We start from the raw sequence: 14,181 nt of genomic DNA on the forward strand, positions 1-14,181 counted from the left end.
GTCAGGGTTTGCTCGGCCCTGATAAGGTCGACCACATGATCGATTACCAGCATGATATGTCGCTCATATCATGCTGATACGTGCAGCATGAGATGAGCCCTCGCTCATCTCAACGACCTCAAATCTACATGGTAACGCCATCTGGACACGGGGATCCAGCAGGAGGTCTCTGAAACGGGAACTGTCACTGTTGTTTTGACACAACTCACTCGATTCGAACCTGGCAACCAGGATGATACGGTGACTGTTACAACATATTACAAGCATATATGTGCATCTATAAACTATTATATGTGTGTTAATGATTGGGAAACATACACAAAAATCAGTGTGTATAATCTTTATTAGCATTCCCCACTGGAAACTAACTTCATTGGCTGTTTGTGTTGACACTTATGTTGTGTATCTGTGTGGCAGGCAACACCTGCTTGTTCAAAATTGCTTGGTGATGGCCAGGTGCTAATTTGTCTCACCACAATAGCTAATTATGGTGATTGTTTTACATATGAACATAGATGCTGCAAGTTGTGTGCAATCCAGAATGAAACAAAAAACCCTCTCATCGGCATAATTCAACAAACGCAGTACTCTGTGATAAGCTGATTGTGTAAACATGCACAGTCCCTATGAAGTTACTTCCCAGATGAGAGAGAGTACACAGTGGTGTGGCTGCGAGAGCGAGGTGATCATCATGAGGATAGCCGTCGTACTGTGGCTTCTTGTCGTTACTTCGGCAACTGATGCCTCATCACAGAGCTCTGTGAGTGTTAACTACAATGAGGAAACATAGTTTGATGGTATAGAGATTTCCTGGTCATGTTCATTGCTTCATTGTATGTCAAACTTTGATAGATATTATCATCAGTTTCCCATATTTTTTTAGCATGGTGATTTAATTGAGCTACACTGGAAGAATTTGACATTTGTCAAACACTTTTCTTATAATCAAACACATCACAGCATCTGTCGATTCATCGACAACTGAATTTATTGGAGTAAATCACCCGTGTTGGCTTGTTATAGTGTTCCAACATGAATCCCTGGCCAGTCACCAAATACTTTGCTTTGTGCAGTACTCACTACTCTACATCAGTGTGCTCGAGTATAGCTTGTGTTTTACCTTCTAAATAATGTCAATTTGGGCTGTGCCCAACTACCGGTGGGACACTGATCAAAACATGTTTTGACAGATATACCATCACGAAGACTCAACCCAATAAGGTAGTTTGGGAGAACACATGAGCTTGTGCATCAATCCATTCTAAGAACGCAATGTTTGTTTGACTCCTGATCTTCCAAGATTAACATCATCACCCTTACTCGTTACTTCTTGATTTGCTAAATCTAACAGTTCATTAGTCTGATTAAACATCCTCTAGAATCTAGATGATCACCCAGCCTCACATGGCATGCTGTACATCCTTATTGCAATAATGTGTTTTATATTAAGAATATAATCTCTATAATATAAACACACAAATAGTGATCCGTGTGGGCAGCAAAGGAAGGTGGTTGATCTGCTTCGAATAAAAGGAAAAACTGCCATTTCGGGTCTTACCCTTCCTCTGAGCAAAAGAAAGAACAATGGGGGCAGAGGTTCGGTACAACATTGAACTTATTAATACATTAAAACAACTAGTTAGATGTATGCTAACACAGGGAGCTACGGTTAGCAGATTAAAATAAGTTTTCTTTAAGATCAGAAAACGACACCAAATAGAACTAGTGAAATACAATACAAAAAGTAAAAACATTATTAACGAGATATTTATGCAAATACATGATTAAACAAGAAGGGCACTCTGTAGAGCGCATTCCTCCGCCACGTAATGCCTGATCCACAACAACATATCGGGTCGATTACATTTTTGAAATATCATGCTATACAGTACTATATCATTTTTGGCCCCCTGTCTCTCAATGGTGAAGAATCACTTTAAAAATTAAATAATTATCGTATCCAGATCCGAATTCGGATCTTCACCGAAATCGAAGCAATTCGTCCTTGCGACACGCCCGACCTGTCCACCAAGTTTCGTCCGAATCCGTCCACAATTTTTTCGAGATATCCTGCACACAAACAGACAAACAAACAGACAGAAAGGGGTGAAAACATAACCTCCTTCACCTTCGGTGGAGGTAATGACATTTTCTCTGAGTGCCATAATTACATTAATGGGATAATTAATAAACGGAATTGCACTTTTTGTGGATTGGAAAAGCCATAAACACAAGACGAAGCATCACTTCAATCCGCCAAAATCAGCGTCTGGTGTGGATTGATTGAGTTTATCACGAATCTACGGTCCCTATTTTTTGAAGACCCTAATACCTAAACGACAGGAACTGCGGCATCAGATCGTTATCATCACATGTTGAAGACTTTCTGATGGAACAGGGTGGGAAATAATGAAAATATGTGGTTTCAACAAGATGTCTCACCACACCCCACACCATTAATGATTGTCTCACTTGGCTGAAGGAAAAATTTCCCAATCACGTTATCAGTCACAGAACTGATTTCGCATGGCCCACTACCTCCTCGGACTTGTCAACACTGGGTTATCTTTTTCGGGGACTAGTCAAAGGGAGAGTGTTTCAGTTGAAATCAACCGCTATTGTTGATTTGAAAGATGCAGTTACTCAGATTATCTCAAGAGTTACGCAAGACACCCTTCAGAAAGTGATGCGTACGTAATCTGTTGCTGTGTATAATAAAATGTTTGGAGCAGATGAGAGGTCATACTGAACACTTCGTTTCAGTAATGAAACTTGAGGATTGTTCAAATATTCCACAAAATAAAAAAAGTTATTTCATATCTGCGACTGTTGTTGAGTAACAAAGTTTTTGTTTTATTTATTTAATAAAGTCGAGTAAGTGAGTTAATCAATGGGACTAAAATTCCACCAAAAATAAATATATTTCGGTGGTTGTGAATGTCCACAAACAGCAGGCGATGAGAAAGCAGCAAACACCGCTGGGGGGTTTCAATGCCTCCATGAGGAGCAGAGCGAATTAAATTCATAATGTAGGAAAGTGTCCGGGAGTCGGTTTTATGTAATGCAGATTAATTGCAGTGAACCATGGTTTCGACGGATGAATTCACAAAAGTGGATTCTCTTGGCCACGTCGGCATCATGCAGAATGGATTGGGACATCTGATTTGTAGTTCTGTGTGAGGTGGGCTGTATTTCAATAATCGTCTCTATCCCTGTCCCTTTCGAAGAGTTCGGTTAAAGAAAGGAGTTAAACATCTGTGTGTGCACTTGTTGGTGTTTTAATTGGTTGTTTGGTTTGAATACTTGCTCATCGGGTCACCATCACAAGATCATATCAGGGTGTGTGTTGTACTCTTTTAACTTGTGGAAGGAATGTCAAAGTTTTTTCTATTTTCGCATCTTCTTGACTCAAAAGCCATTTGTTTTTTTTCCAGGAGGATGAAGTAGAAGAAGGCCGAAGATCGATGTCAAGGTGTAATCTCATGCAGCAACTTTTAGTATGTGTTTCATCAGCACATATCAGCACAATTATTTGTCCATCAGCAGGATGTGTTTCAGTTGTTCAGCAATTTTACTGTCATTTCTTCATTCGCGGGCCTCCATAATACCTTCCTTGAAGAGTACTTCAAGGCCTAGGTTTAATGCCCAAGCTTTTGTAATGCAAACATGACTTGTATGACAGTAATTAATAAGCTGCTTTGATTATCAAAATCTCTCTTTACTTCATTTTAATACTGTAAACTTTCAACATCAATACGAGAGTGAATGATATGTTCAGTATGAGAGTGATGGAAATATGAGATGGACTTTTGTTTGTAACTCTAATCTGGTGTTTTGGACTTTTGTTTATGTCCATAATTAAAGTTTTACTTCCTGTAGCTCATCCTGCTCAAACGGCCTCGGTGCAACAATTTTGCTACAGCCACCAATTCCTTCAAGGCCACAATAACCGGGATTTAAAGCCAACCCTTGCATTATTGTGAGGTCAGGCCAGATTAGATCTGTGATTTGCGACAGGTACCGTGTAAACGTGAACAAACCTGTTTCATGGTCAGGTTGTCAGCACCTAAACTGTCTTCCCCACCAGGTTTTCTGGTGAGGAGGGTGTATGATATGGACACCCATCAAGATTAAAAACAAAACTTGTCAAAGGGCAGAGGAGCTCCTTGTGAGCCAACGGCCATCCATATCTAGTGCCCAACTGTGTCTGGGGATGCCCTCCTGCAGTTGGGCAACTTTTTGGAGGAGGTTCGTGGCAGGATTTGCACTCCGGCCACTGTAAAACACTTCATTCCGCAAAACCCACAAATGGAAAAAAACTGAAAACCCACTCTGTGAGAGCTGCCAATTCTGCTGTGCTGCTGCCCTTCAAAGGGCATCTCACTGGATGACGGGATTTGGGCAAGACCTTCAGGAACCCCATTCCTTGATGATAGGAGGAAAAGCACGGGATAAACTTCCTGGGTCAGATTGTGGTGGTGTGGCAGAGTGATACTGAGGTGTCTACCAAACGGCGGTCTCCTTGGGTTAAGACGAGGCGGTCCCTTCGGGTGGGTGCCTGGAATGTCCTATCACTAAGAGAGGAGGATCACCTGTCCCGATTATCATCTGAGCTCAAGTGCTTAAACATCGGGATTGCAGCACTCCCTGAGGTTCGGAGACTGGATAGTGCTGAGGTCATGGCGGGTGGTTACATCTACTATTGGTCTGGTCGCTATGATGGATACCATGCCCAAGGAGTTTCTGTAGCTGTGTCCAATAAGCTGACTCCAATGATGATTGAGGTAACACCGGTCAACGAGTGTATTATGAGACGAAGGATTCATCACTCTTTGGGTGGCATTTTTCTGGTCTGTGTATATGCTCCGAATGAGGTGAGTGACCTCACCGTGAAGGACGCATTCTACGCCACGCTCGAGTCTGTGGTTGATCAGTGCCCCAGACGAGATAATCTTCTAGTCATGGGAGATTTCAATGCATTGACTGGTCCTGATAGGGTTGGTTATGAGACGTGTTGGTCCCCATGGGTCTGGAACTGTGAATCTAAATAGCACTAAATTCCTTGACTTTGCAAGAAGTCGTGGACTTAGGGTGGCTGGTTCATGGTTTCAGCGCCCACAAGCTCATCGCTGGACTTGTTATTCCAATGCTGGCAGTGTGGCAAAGGAGATTGACGATGTGCATGATGATGGTCGCTGGAGGATGATTCAGAACTATAGGGTCTACCGGAGTGCTCAGTTCCTCAATGCCGACCACGTGCTTGTTGTTGCAACTCTGAAGTTGTAGCTTAAATTCAGAAAAATGGTACCATTCCAGCCTCGGCTGGATGTTGGCAAGCTCAAGGATGAGAGGGTAGCTGAGGAGTTTGCGAACAAGCTGAGTGGAGATTTGGGGGTCTGGGTGCTTTGGGGAATCTTGAAGAGTTGTGGAGTGCCTTCAAGCCTACCATCTTTGTTGTTGCCAGTGGATGTCTTGGAAATCCGAAGAAGAATTTTGTCTCTCAAGGGACACTGGATACTATTGACGAGAGTCGCAGGGCCAGGCTTAATGGCAGAGCTGAGCTGTTCAGAGAGTTGGGGCGTAAAATTGTATGTGCACTGTGCGTGGACAAGGAGGCCTATGTGTGAGGAATCTGTGAGGGGGTAGACCATCACCTGTGGTCAGGTGATTCTCGTCCTGCTTACAGGGGGATTCGCACATTGCGTTCCTTCAAGGCCATTCCTCGGTGGACTGCATTTAGAGCGGAGAGTGGTGGGCTCTTGACAGAGGAGTCCGAAGTGAAGACCCGCTGGGCTGGTTACTTTGAGCAGCTCTACCAGGCTGACCCAGCAGCTGTTGAGTTGGATGTCAGGGGTGTTACTATCCCTATTGCTGACCCTCCAATCAACTGTGATCCACCTTTTTTTGTGGAAACACAGACTGCGGTGAAATGGGGGTAAAGCTCCTGGTATCTGTGGCATCCATGCTGACTTTCTCAAGGCTGGTGGAAATGCTCTACTTATGTCATTTCATGCAGTTCTGTGCTCTGCCTGGAACACAGGCATCATCCCAACTGATTGGAAGAGGGGCCTTGGTGTCCCTCTCTGGAAAGGGAAGGGTGATCGCCAGGACTGCAACAACTACCGAGGGGTGACGCTGCTCTCAGTACCGGGAAAGGCCTTTGCTTAAATAATTATTGACAGGGTTCACTACCATCTGCTTGAGCACCAGAGTCCAGAGCAGTCAGGCTTTACACCAAAGAGGTAAGTGAATTGGGATTCCCTCTGGATGATTCTTAGTCTTCATGGGGTGCCACCAAAACTGATCAATGTGGTGTCTGAACTATACTCTTGTACTGAGAGTGCTGTGTGATGTGGTGGTTCCATCCCTGACCTATTTCCAGTTATTACTGGAGTTCATCAGGGGTGTCTACTGGCCCCCACTCTTTTCAGCACTTGTATGGACTGGATTCTGGGTCTGGGTCTGGGTTGGATATCCGAGAACTGCGGTGCATCGTTTTGGTAATGTCAAAATCTCTGACCTTGATTTCGCAGATGATGCAGTTATCTTTGTGGAGACTCTGGATATCCTTTTGGGGGCCTTCGAGGTGCTGAATGAGGAGTCGGAGCCACTGGGATTATGGGTTTCCTGGGTCAAAACTGAGTTCCAGGCTTTCAGTGACATCTTGGATGTTGCTATCTTGTCTGTACCTATTTGTGGTGAGGGTGTTAAGGTCACGGAGAGATTCAATTACCTTGGCAGTGATATTCATCTCTCTGCTGGCTGTGAGTAGAGGTCAATCGATGTCTGTGTCAGGCCTGGGGAGTGATGGATTCACTGGATCATGGGGTATGGCGGTGTTGGTACCTGTGCAGGAGGATGAAAGTCTGAGTCTTCAGGTCCTTGGTGCTTCCAGTCTTGCTCTACAGATGTGAGACTTGGACTCTGACCAAGGAGCTGAGACAGAGACTTAATTCCTTTGGTATCAGGTCTCTTCAGACAATCCTTGGCAATTGCTGGTTGGACTTCGTGTCCAATGAGCGGTTGCTGAGAGAGACTCAAATGAGATTTGTTACTTACATAGTGCAGGAGAATCAGCTACAGCTGTATGGACATATGGCTCATTTCCTGACGCTAATCCTGCTCATCAGATTCTCTCAGCGAGGGAGCCTCGTGATTGGAGTAGGCCAATGGGCCGACCACATGCGTTGTGGTTGCAGCAGGTTGATCAGCATCTCAAGGAGATGGGTATGGGCCAGGCATCTGCCTGGGGGATGGCCAGATGGAGGTCCCTGGAGTACCGGCAGAAAGTGGACACAGTGACACGCTACTCCGGTAGATGCTCCCATACCTGACCTGAACATGCAGTGCAAGCATATCTTATGGTGCCTATAGGCTCGTGCCAGATTCCATAATTCCATCCCTTAAACACCCCTCCTACTCTGTCTTGGCATTCACCGGTACCATGAATTTGCCCTCCTTTGCTGCTTCTTCATCAGTCACCACTGCCTTTCCCACTTCCCTTGCCCCTGCTCTCCTCCTCCTCCTCCTCCTCCTCCTCCTCCTCCACCTCCTCCTCCACCAATATATCCTCTATTGTGGGGCCCAACCACGAAAGAGCTCTGTTCTAACATGATAGATCTCTAGAGGTTGCAACTTCTTCTTCAGATATATTGTGTGCTTAAAAGACACCATTGACCACACATTCCTGATGTCTCTGTCTCTCCTGCTTTGATGGGTTCATCACCAACACTGGTGGGAGAATCACTGTCTTTGTGAGAAACTCCATCCACTATATGATAACCCTTCTTAATCCTTTAGAATACTTCTGGCTCTGAATATTCCTCAATAACCATTGGCTGTTCCTCTATGTGGTATACAATTCCTACCCCAACCAATCTCCTCCACTTACAATGATGATACCATATCCCCCTTTTCTCCCAACATGTACCTCTTAGTAACCACCCATCCTTACTGTCTTTTCTTATATGTGTTGACTTCATTTACCACCACACTAGCAGAAATATGGGGGCATCGATAATGCCACACCAACGTGTGGCACTGCTACCAAGGCCTTATGTGAGGCATCACATGTCACCAAATGAGTCAATATTTCCATTGTGAGTCTCCACAAATGTGCTGTCATCTTTATTCGACCCCGTAATGATGAAATTTCCTGTTAACCTCTCCAACTCCTCTTCATCTTCTCTTGGCTTTCATAATCACATCCTCATGAAAGTTGCATTCTTGTTGACTGAAGTAAGAGCTGTCCAAGTGTCATAATATTCTCACAATTAACACAGGTCTTTGATCTTCAAGGTCTTTGATCTGATTTTGCAAACAAGGACTGGTTTATAATCTGCTCTGTGCTTGATATTGATTACTCCTTTCAAAGTTTTCACAAATGCTGTCTTGCTTTCTCTGAAACAAAGATTAATTTCATCTCACATGCAGCTGTGAGGCCTATCATCTTGGCATTGTTACATGGTTGCTTTTGACAAGGCAACTGCTTATGAATAGCTGACTTTCTCAACTTAGAAGGCAAACTCCACTGGGAAAAACCTTCAGTCACTCCACAGAGCCGGCAATTAATTTCATGCTGTATTCAGGCAAGTCTGCAAAATACAACAGGCTCATCTCAAACCTGAATTGTCTGACTTGTCTTTCTCTTCCAAGACCTTGTGTCAGCTGATAAAAATCAGTCTCCATTGTACAATTCCCTCTCTTACCTTACTCTGCACAGATGACTCCACGGCAGACATTGCACATGACAAGGCAGAAGGTTTGAACTTGGTATTTGCTTCCAAAGTGAGAGTCCTGATATGAACAAATCCTTTTCTATACCACTGATTGTCAGGCCTGGAACAGTTTTCCACCTGAGAATGTCTTTTCTGCATGACCTTGATATCTCTGCTATTGGGCCCGATGGGAACATGTAAAGACATTCCTGTACTTTGCTTGAAAACACAATTTGTTCTGCAAAATATAATTCTAAAAAGAAGACTGGATACTTTGGGTCATATGAGGGCCTTGTTCCACCTTTTGATACCCACATGAGAACTGATGGTATCAGTGCCTGTGTTCTCCAAACATAATCTGCTGAAGTGGCATCTATTCTGTCTTTGTCCAGCTGGTCATTCACTTTGTACAACTTCCCATCTGTTTGGAAATTGACAAACATCACCCCATCTACAAGAGGGATCCCAAATCAAAAACACTCAAATACAGACCAGTCAGCATCCCCAATAATTTGAGCTCTGTCTTTGATATAGTCTGGCTATAAGCTTTGATTATAAATCTTTCTGCCTTCAGCATTAACCCTTGCAAGCTGTGGTGCATCTGTTTGTCGTTGTCCTACTGTTTTACCTTATGCCATAGTGGTGATTCTAAGGGCAAGTCAACCAAGTATAGTGTTCATCTCCTCTCTGCACCAGATTTATGAGAAGCTCTAGGAGTCAAATCCACATTGGCGAAGGCAACACAACTGTTATGTAGAAATGTACCCACTCCATCACCAAGCCATGATCCTTGACTTTGTATTAAAAAACAACTTCATGAATGACAGACTCAACACAAAAGGCCTGTTTACATCTGAAATGATATGAGAAATATAAACTCTGTTGTCAGTCAAAATGAGATCTGCAACTTCGATGTTTGTATTGTTCAAATATATGGCTGCCTTTGCACCATGTGGTTAATTCTGTAGATTTTCACATTCACCTTTAAATGACTTTCACCAGTCAAATGAGTTGGCCTTGATAGGCAATTGCCATCATTTTCGACAGCTAATCATTTCAAATTTCAAACAGACTTGAGCCAAAATTTCAAAAGTATTTACTGCTCCACCCTATTGGTTACAACACTTGCCGCCATCTTGGTTTTCAGTAAATGCATTCTTTTCTTGGACTTTATTGGGGCACAGGGTGGGTCTTAATGTTTGTTATGAAGTTCTTTTGGATATTTTAAATCAACCTCAAAATAATATCCAACTTCAGCTTCATCCAATTATTTTTGAGAGAAGATAACAATGTCTTCTAAAACTTTTTCCATCAGGCCAATGACACCTCCGTCACCCTTGACACGGGCATTGTTTTGTTCATGCGCTTGGTCAAGAGGAATTGCTGAGAATGCCCTCTTGGTCTTTTGCACTGTGAAGTGGCCTGCCTTGAACTCATTGTAGATCTCTGGGTGCTGTTGTGGAAGTTCTGCCATATCACGCCGATGGACTGGTATCCACCGGGCATAGTTTATATGGTCCAGCACGAAGAACCATGGGACTATCTCAGTGAGAGCATCCAGGTACATGATGAAATCTCCCTCTCGCAGAGATTGCACGTAGATTAGGATGGAGAGCTCCAGATCCAGGACTGTTGCCCAGTACAAAAACTAGGGAGAGCTGTTCTCTTTCTCATGACACCAGTCTTCGAAGTCCTCAGGAGGCTGGTCATCTTCTGCAAGGTCAGCTGGTCAAAGGTGACCAAGGCAAAATCTCGAGTGGCTCCATATCCAGAATTGTTCAGAATACATTAGTCAACATATGTACCAATTTTGGTGCTTTTATGAAAAGTCGAACAATTTGTTTGCTTTGCTGCAGTACTCTAAAAGTCTCATATACATCAGTCAATCATAATACATCAGTTTTAAGATACAAATCGTGATATTCTCCAAGATTCTTTATATTAAACTTCTCTCAAACCTTTTTAGCTTCCGTATAATCTCTATCGGAAATATGAGTTTTATTTAACTTGCTATAGAAACTTTCCCTTGAAGGAAGTTGTGTTTCTTTAAACTTCTTAAATGAATCCATATAGTCATACGGATATATTCCCTTTTGTGATAAGAGATCAATCTCTTCTTGATTTGAGAAATGTGATTTAAGATTCGGTAAGTTTTTTTTTTAATATTTGATGCTAAGTTAGATAATGGACTTGCCATAAACTTGTATGTGTCAAGAAATCTGATATGGGTTATGGGGGATGTATAAATTGTTTTTGTGAATGAGATGTATTTTTGATCTGTTAGGAATGGCAGAAATATCCCCAGATGTCTTTGAAAGTTCATTTATAAATAGATGTGTGTCATCGTGAGTGTTGTGAAGAAAGACAGGAATAAAGTTTGGGGGCTTGTAATTAAGATTACAATGGGAATGAGCTGGACCTCTATATTTACCAGTAAGATGACAATGATCCCTAACCTTTACCTCTCCCTCAATTTTCCCTCAAACAAATATGACAGATACTGTTCTTCCTAAATTCCTTTTTCTCTCCCTTTGTTAATGACATTGGTTTGTAGGTTTTAACCATTATTTCACTTCGTCTTATTCATTCTTTTTCCAATTGTCTTTCAAACTCCTCTGAGGTATCTTCTCCTCTATAAAGTACCAACTTGTTGTATTTATCACCAACAGATGATTTGATATAATAACAGAAACCACAAGGAGTATGTTTTTGGTATTTATTTGTGTATGATTTATTTGGATTTGGAGAAACAGTATCTATCTTTTCATGGATACTTTCAAAATCAGCATATATCACAAATTGATGTTTGTTAGGTTTGTTGTAATCTTTGAATGATAATTTCTTTTCTACTTTTGCTATATTAATTACTGTTGATTTATGATTACGACAGTATATTGAATGTTGATTTAATCATTCTTTTGTATGAAAGAAGTTGAGACATCTTTTACAGGGATATGTTTTATTTGTTATATTGAATACTTGTGAGGTGGATCATTTTGATAAATTTTTGATATAAGCATAATGTGAATTTTTCCCTGAACTATAACATAGAAGGTCAATGTGTGTTTCATAATTTTCATCGTTATTTGAATTTTTAAATATTTTAACTTTGTATATATAAATCCATACACATTAACAGATAGATTATTCATTTTCTCAAATTTAGGAATATCTCTCAATGACATTTGAAACTTTAAATCTTTAACATTTAGTGTATTCTCGTATTTCTTATAATGTTCAACCCTTTCAGGTTTCCATTGTGGAGGATGAAAGTGAGCAAGAACAGACCATATAAAACATTTATTATCTTTGTTTTGAATATTAACAACCGCTTTCTTAAGTTTTATTTCTTTTGGTAAATCAATAAAAGAAGAAGCTTTAAGAGGATCTGATTTTAAGATGTGTATATCTAAAAAGATTATGTTTGTAATAGAAAATCCACGACCTACTGCAGTGTAATCAACATCTTGTTCTTGTCTCTGGAGTTCATCGCAAACATCACGTCTTACAAAATATTGAAATGATGTGATAAATTGAGGGTTTGTCCTCATATAGGGAGTAGTTTCAACACCTTCTCTTCCCATATTCAATTTTACTCCTATATAAAACTTAAAAGTTTTCATTTCACTGAATGTGTTTTCAATTAGTTTCAATACTTTGTTTAACCATATCAACAGCCTCAATGATTGAAGATGGTCCAGGGTCTTCAAAGTGAAACAATCTTATTTTTATATGTCCCTTAAATGCCCCATCAGTGTTTTCAATGGAGAATTTAGTTGCCCCTTCCCTTTCTTCATTCTTCTTGTGTTTGCGTGATTGAAGGTGTTTACTATAATTTTTTAAAAAGAATATCAATATTGTTACGGCTGTGGAAATTTGCACAACACCATAAAGGACCTCAGATCAGTTATGACGCTAAGTATATGTGTAGTTAGATTTCCCCACCGTTGTTTAGAGGGAATTTCCGTGTTCACAGGGCTGAGATAGTTTTTCTTTTCTCTATCATTATTTTGGACCAAATCATCCCCCAACAACCAAATCGCCACCACCCACAACGCCCCCAAACAACCACAACCAAACCCCCACCATCTTCGCCTTTCTCCCTCCCATACCATCAACAACGCTACTCCACAAACATGGCATCGCCTTCGTCCCAGAGTCAACGCCGAAGTCGCGCTGTCTAAGGGCCGTTTGGTGATTTCTACCACGTCCGCTCCGTCAACGCCGAAGTCGCGCTGTCTCAGGGCCGTTTGGTAATTTCTACCACGTCCGCTCTGTCAACGCCGAAGTCGTGCTGTCTCAGGGCCGTTTGGTGATTTCTACCACGTCCGCTCCGCCGACGATGAAGCCGCGCCGAGAGGCAAAAGCCTCGGAAACTCACACACACATCGGCTGGTCGGGCGGGACGAAGCCGCGTGGCGGACGGACTCCGTGCATTACACGCATCGGTTCGGCCGGACGAAGCCCCGGCGAAACATGCACACACAGTCGGCTGGTCGGGCAGGACGAAGCCGCATGACGGACGGACTCGGTGCATTACACGCATCGGTTCGGCCGGACGAAGCCCCGGCGAAACATGCACACACACGTCGGCTGGTCGGGCAGGACGAATCCGCATGACGGACGGACTCGGTGCATTACACGCATCGGTTCGGCCGGACGAAGCCCCGGCGAAACATGCACACACACGTCGGCTGGTCGGGCAGGACGAAGCCGCGTGACGGACGGACTCGGTGCATTACATGCATCGGTTCGGCCGGACGAAGCCCTGGCGAAACACACACACACACACGTCGGCTGGTCGGGCGAGACGAAGCTGCGTGACGGATGGACTCGGTGCATTACATGCATCGGTTCAGCCGGACGAAGCCCCGGCGAAACACGCACACACACACGTCAGCTGGTCGGGTGGGACGAAGCCGTGTGGCGGACGGACTCGGTGCATTACACGCATCGGTTCAGCGGGACGAAGCCGTGTGGCGAACGGACTCGATGCATTACACACACGCCGGCTCACAGGAACGAAGCCGCGCTGAAAGGCAAATGCCTCGGTGTGTTACACTCATCGGATTGTCGGCAAAATGAAGCCGCATTGGCGGACGGAGATTCCATGATTTACACACACGCCGGCTCGCGGGAACGAAGCTGCGCCGAAAGGCAAACGCCTCGGTGTGTTACACCCATGGGCTCGTCGGGACGAAGCCCCGGGACTCACACACACATCAGCTCGGCCGGATCGAAACCGCGCGGTCGAGGCAAAGCTTCGGGGCTAAACACCACCATCAGCTCGGGGGGATGAAGCTGAGCTGACAGGGCGAGGCCCCGATGATTTCCACCAGGTACGCTTTCCAGAGGTTGGAGGTTAAAGGTCAGGGGTCGGATTCTTCCACTCCCCCGGCCTATATAAGGGTGAGCACAACGGAGCTCATGGCAGGCGGGGGCAGACGGTGGCCGGTCGATGGAG

General features: G+C 43.5%; 1 protein-coding gene across 1 annotated transcript in view; it reads left to right on the forward strand.

The window, feature by feature from the left end:
• The first annotated feature begins 619 nt into the window (after window positions 1–619).
• LOC147011785 (fibrinogen-like protein 1) overlaps window positions 620–14,181 on the forward strand; it is a 46,712-nt gene continuing 33,150 nt past the window's right edge. The window contains exons 1-2 of the mRNA XM_085856180.1: window positions 620–760; window positions 3,435–3,497. Coding sequence (XP_085712306.1) covers window positions 644–760; window positions 3,435–3,497 — 180 coding nt within the window. The 5' untranslated portion in view covers window positions 620–643. The remainder of the gene's footprint in view (window positions 761–3,434; window positions 3,498–14,181) is intronic.

This window comes from Eptatretus burgeri, chromosome 15 (genome assembly GCF_056783735.1).
Source record: "Eptatretus burgeri isolate ZD-2024b chromosome 15, Ebu_testis_v1, whole genome shotgun sequence".
In the NCBI taxonomy this organism is placed as follows: Eukaryota; Metazoa; Chordata; class Myxini; order Myxiniformes; family Myxinidae; genus Eptatretus; species Eptatretus burgeri.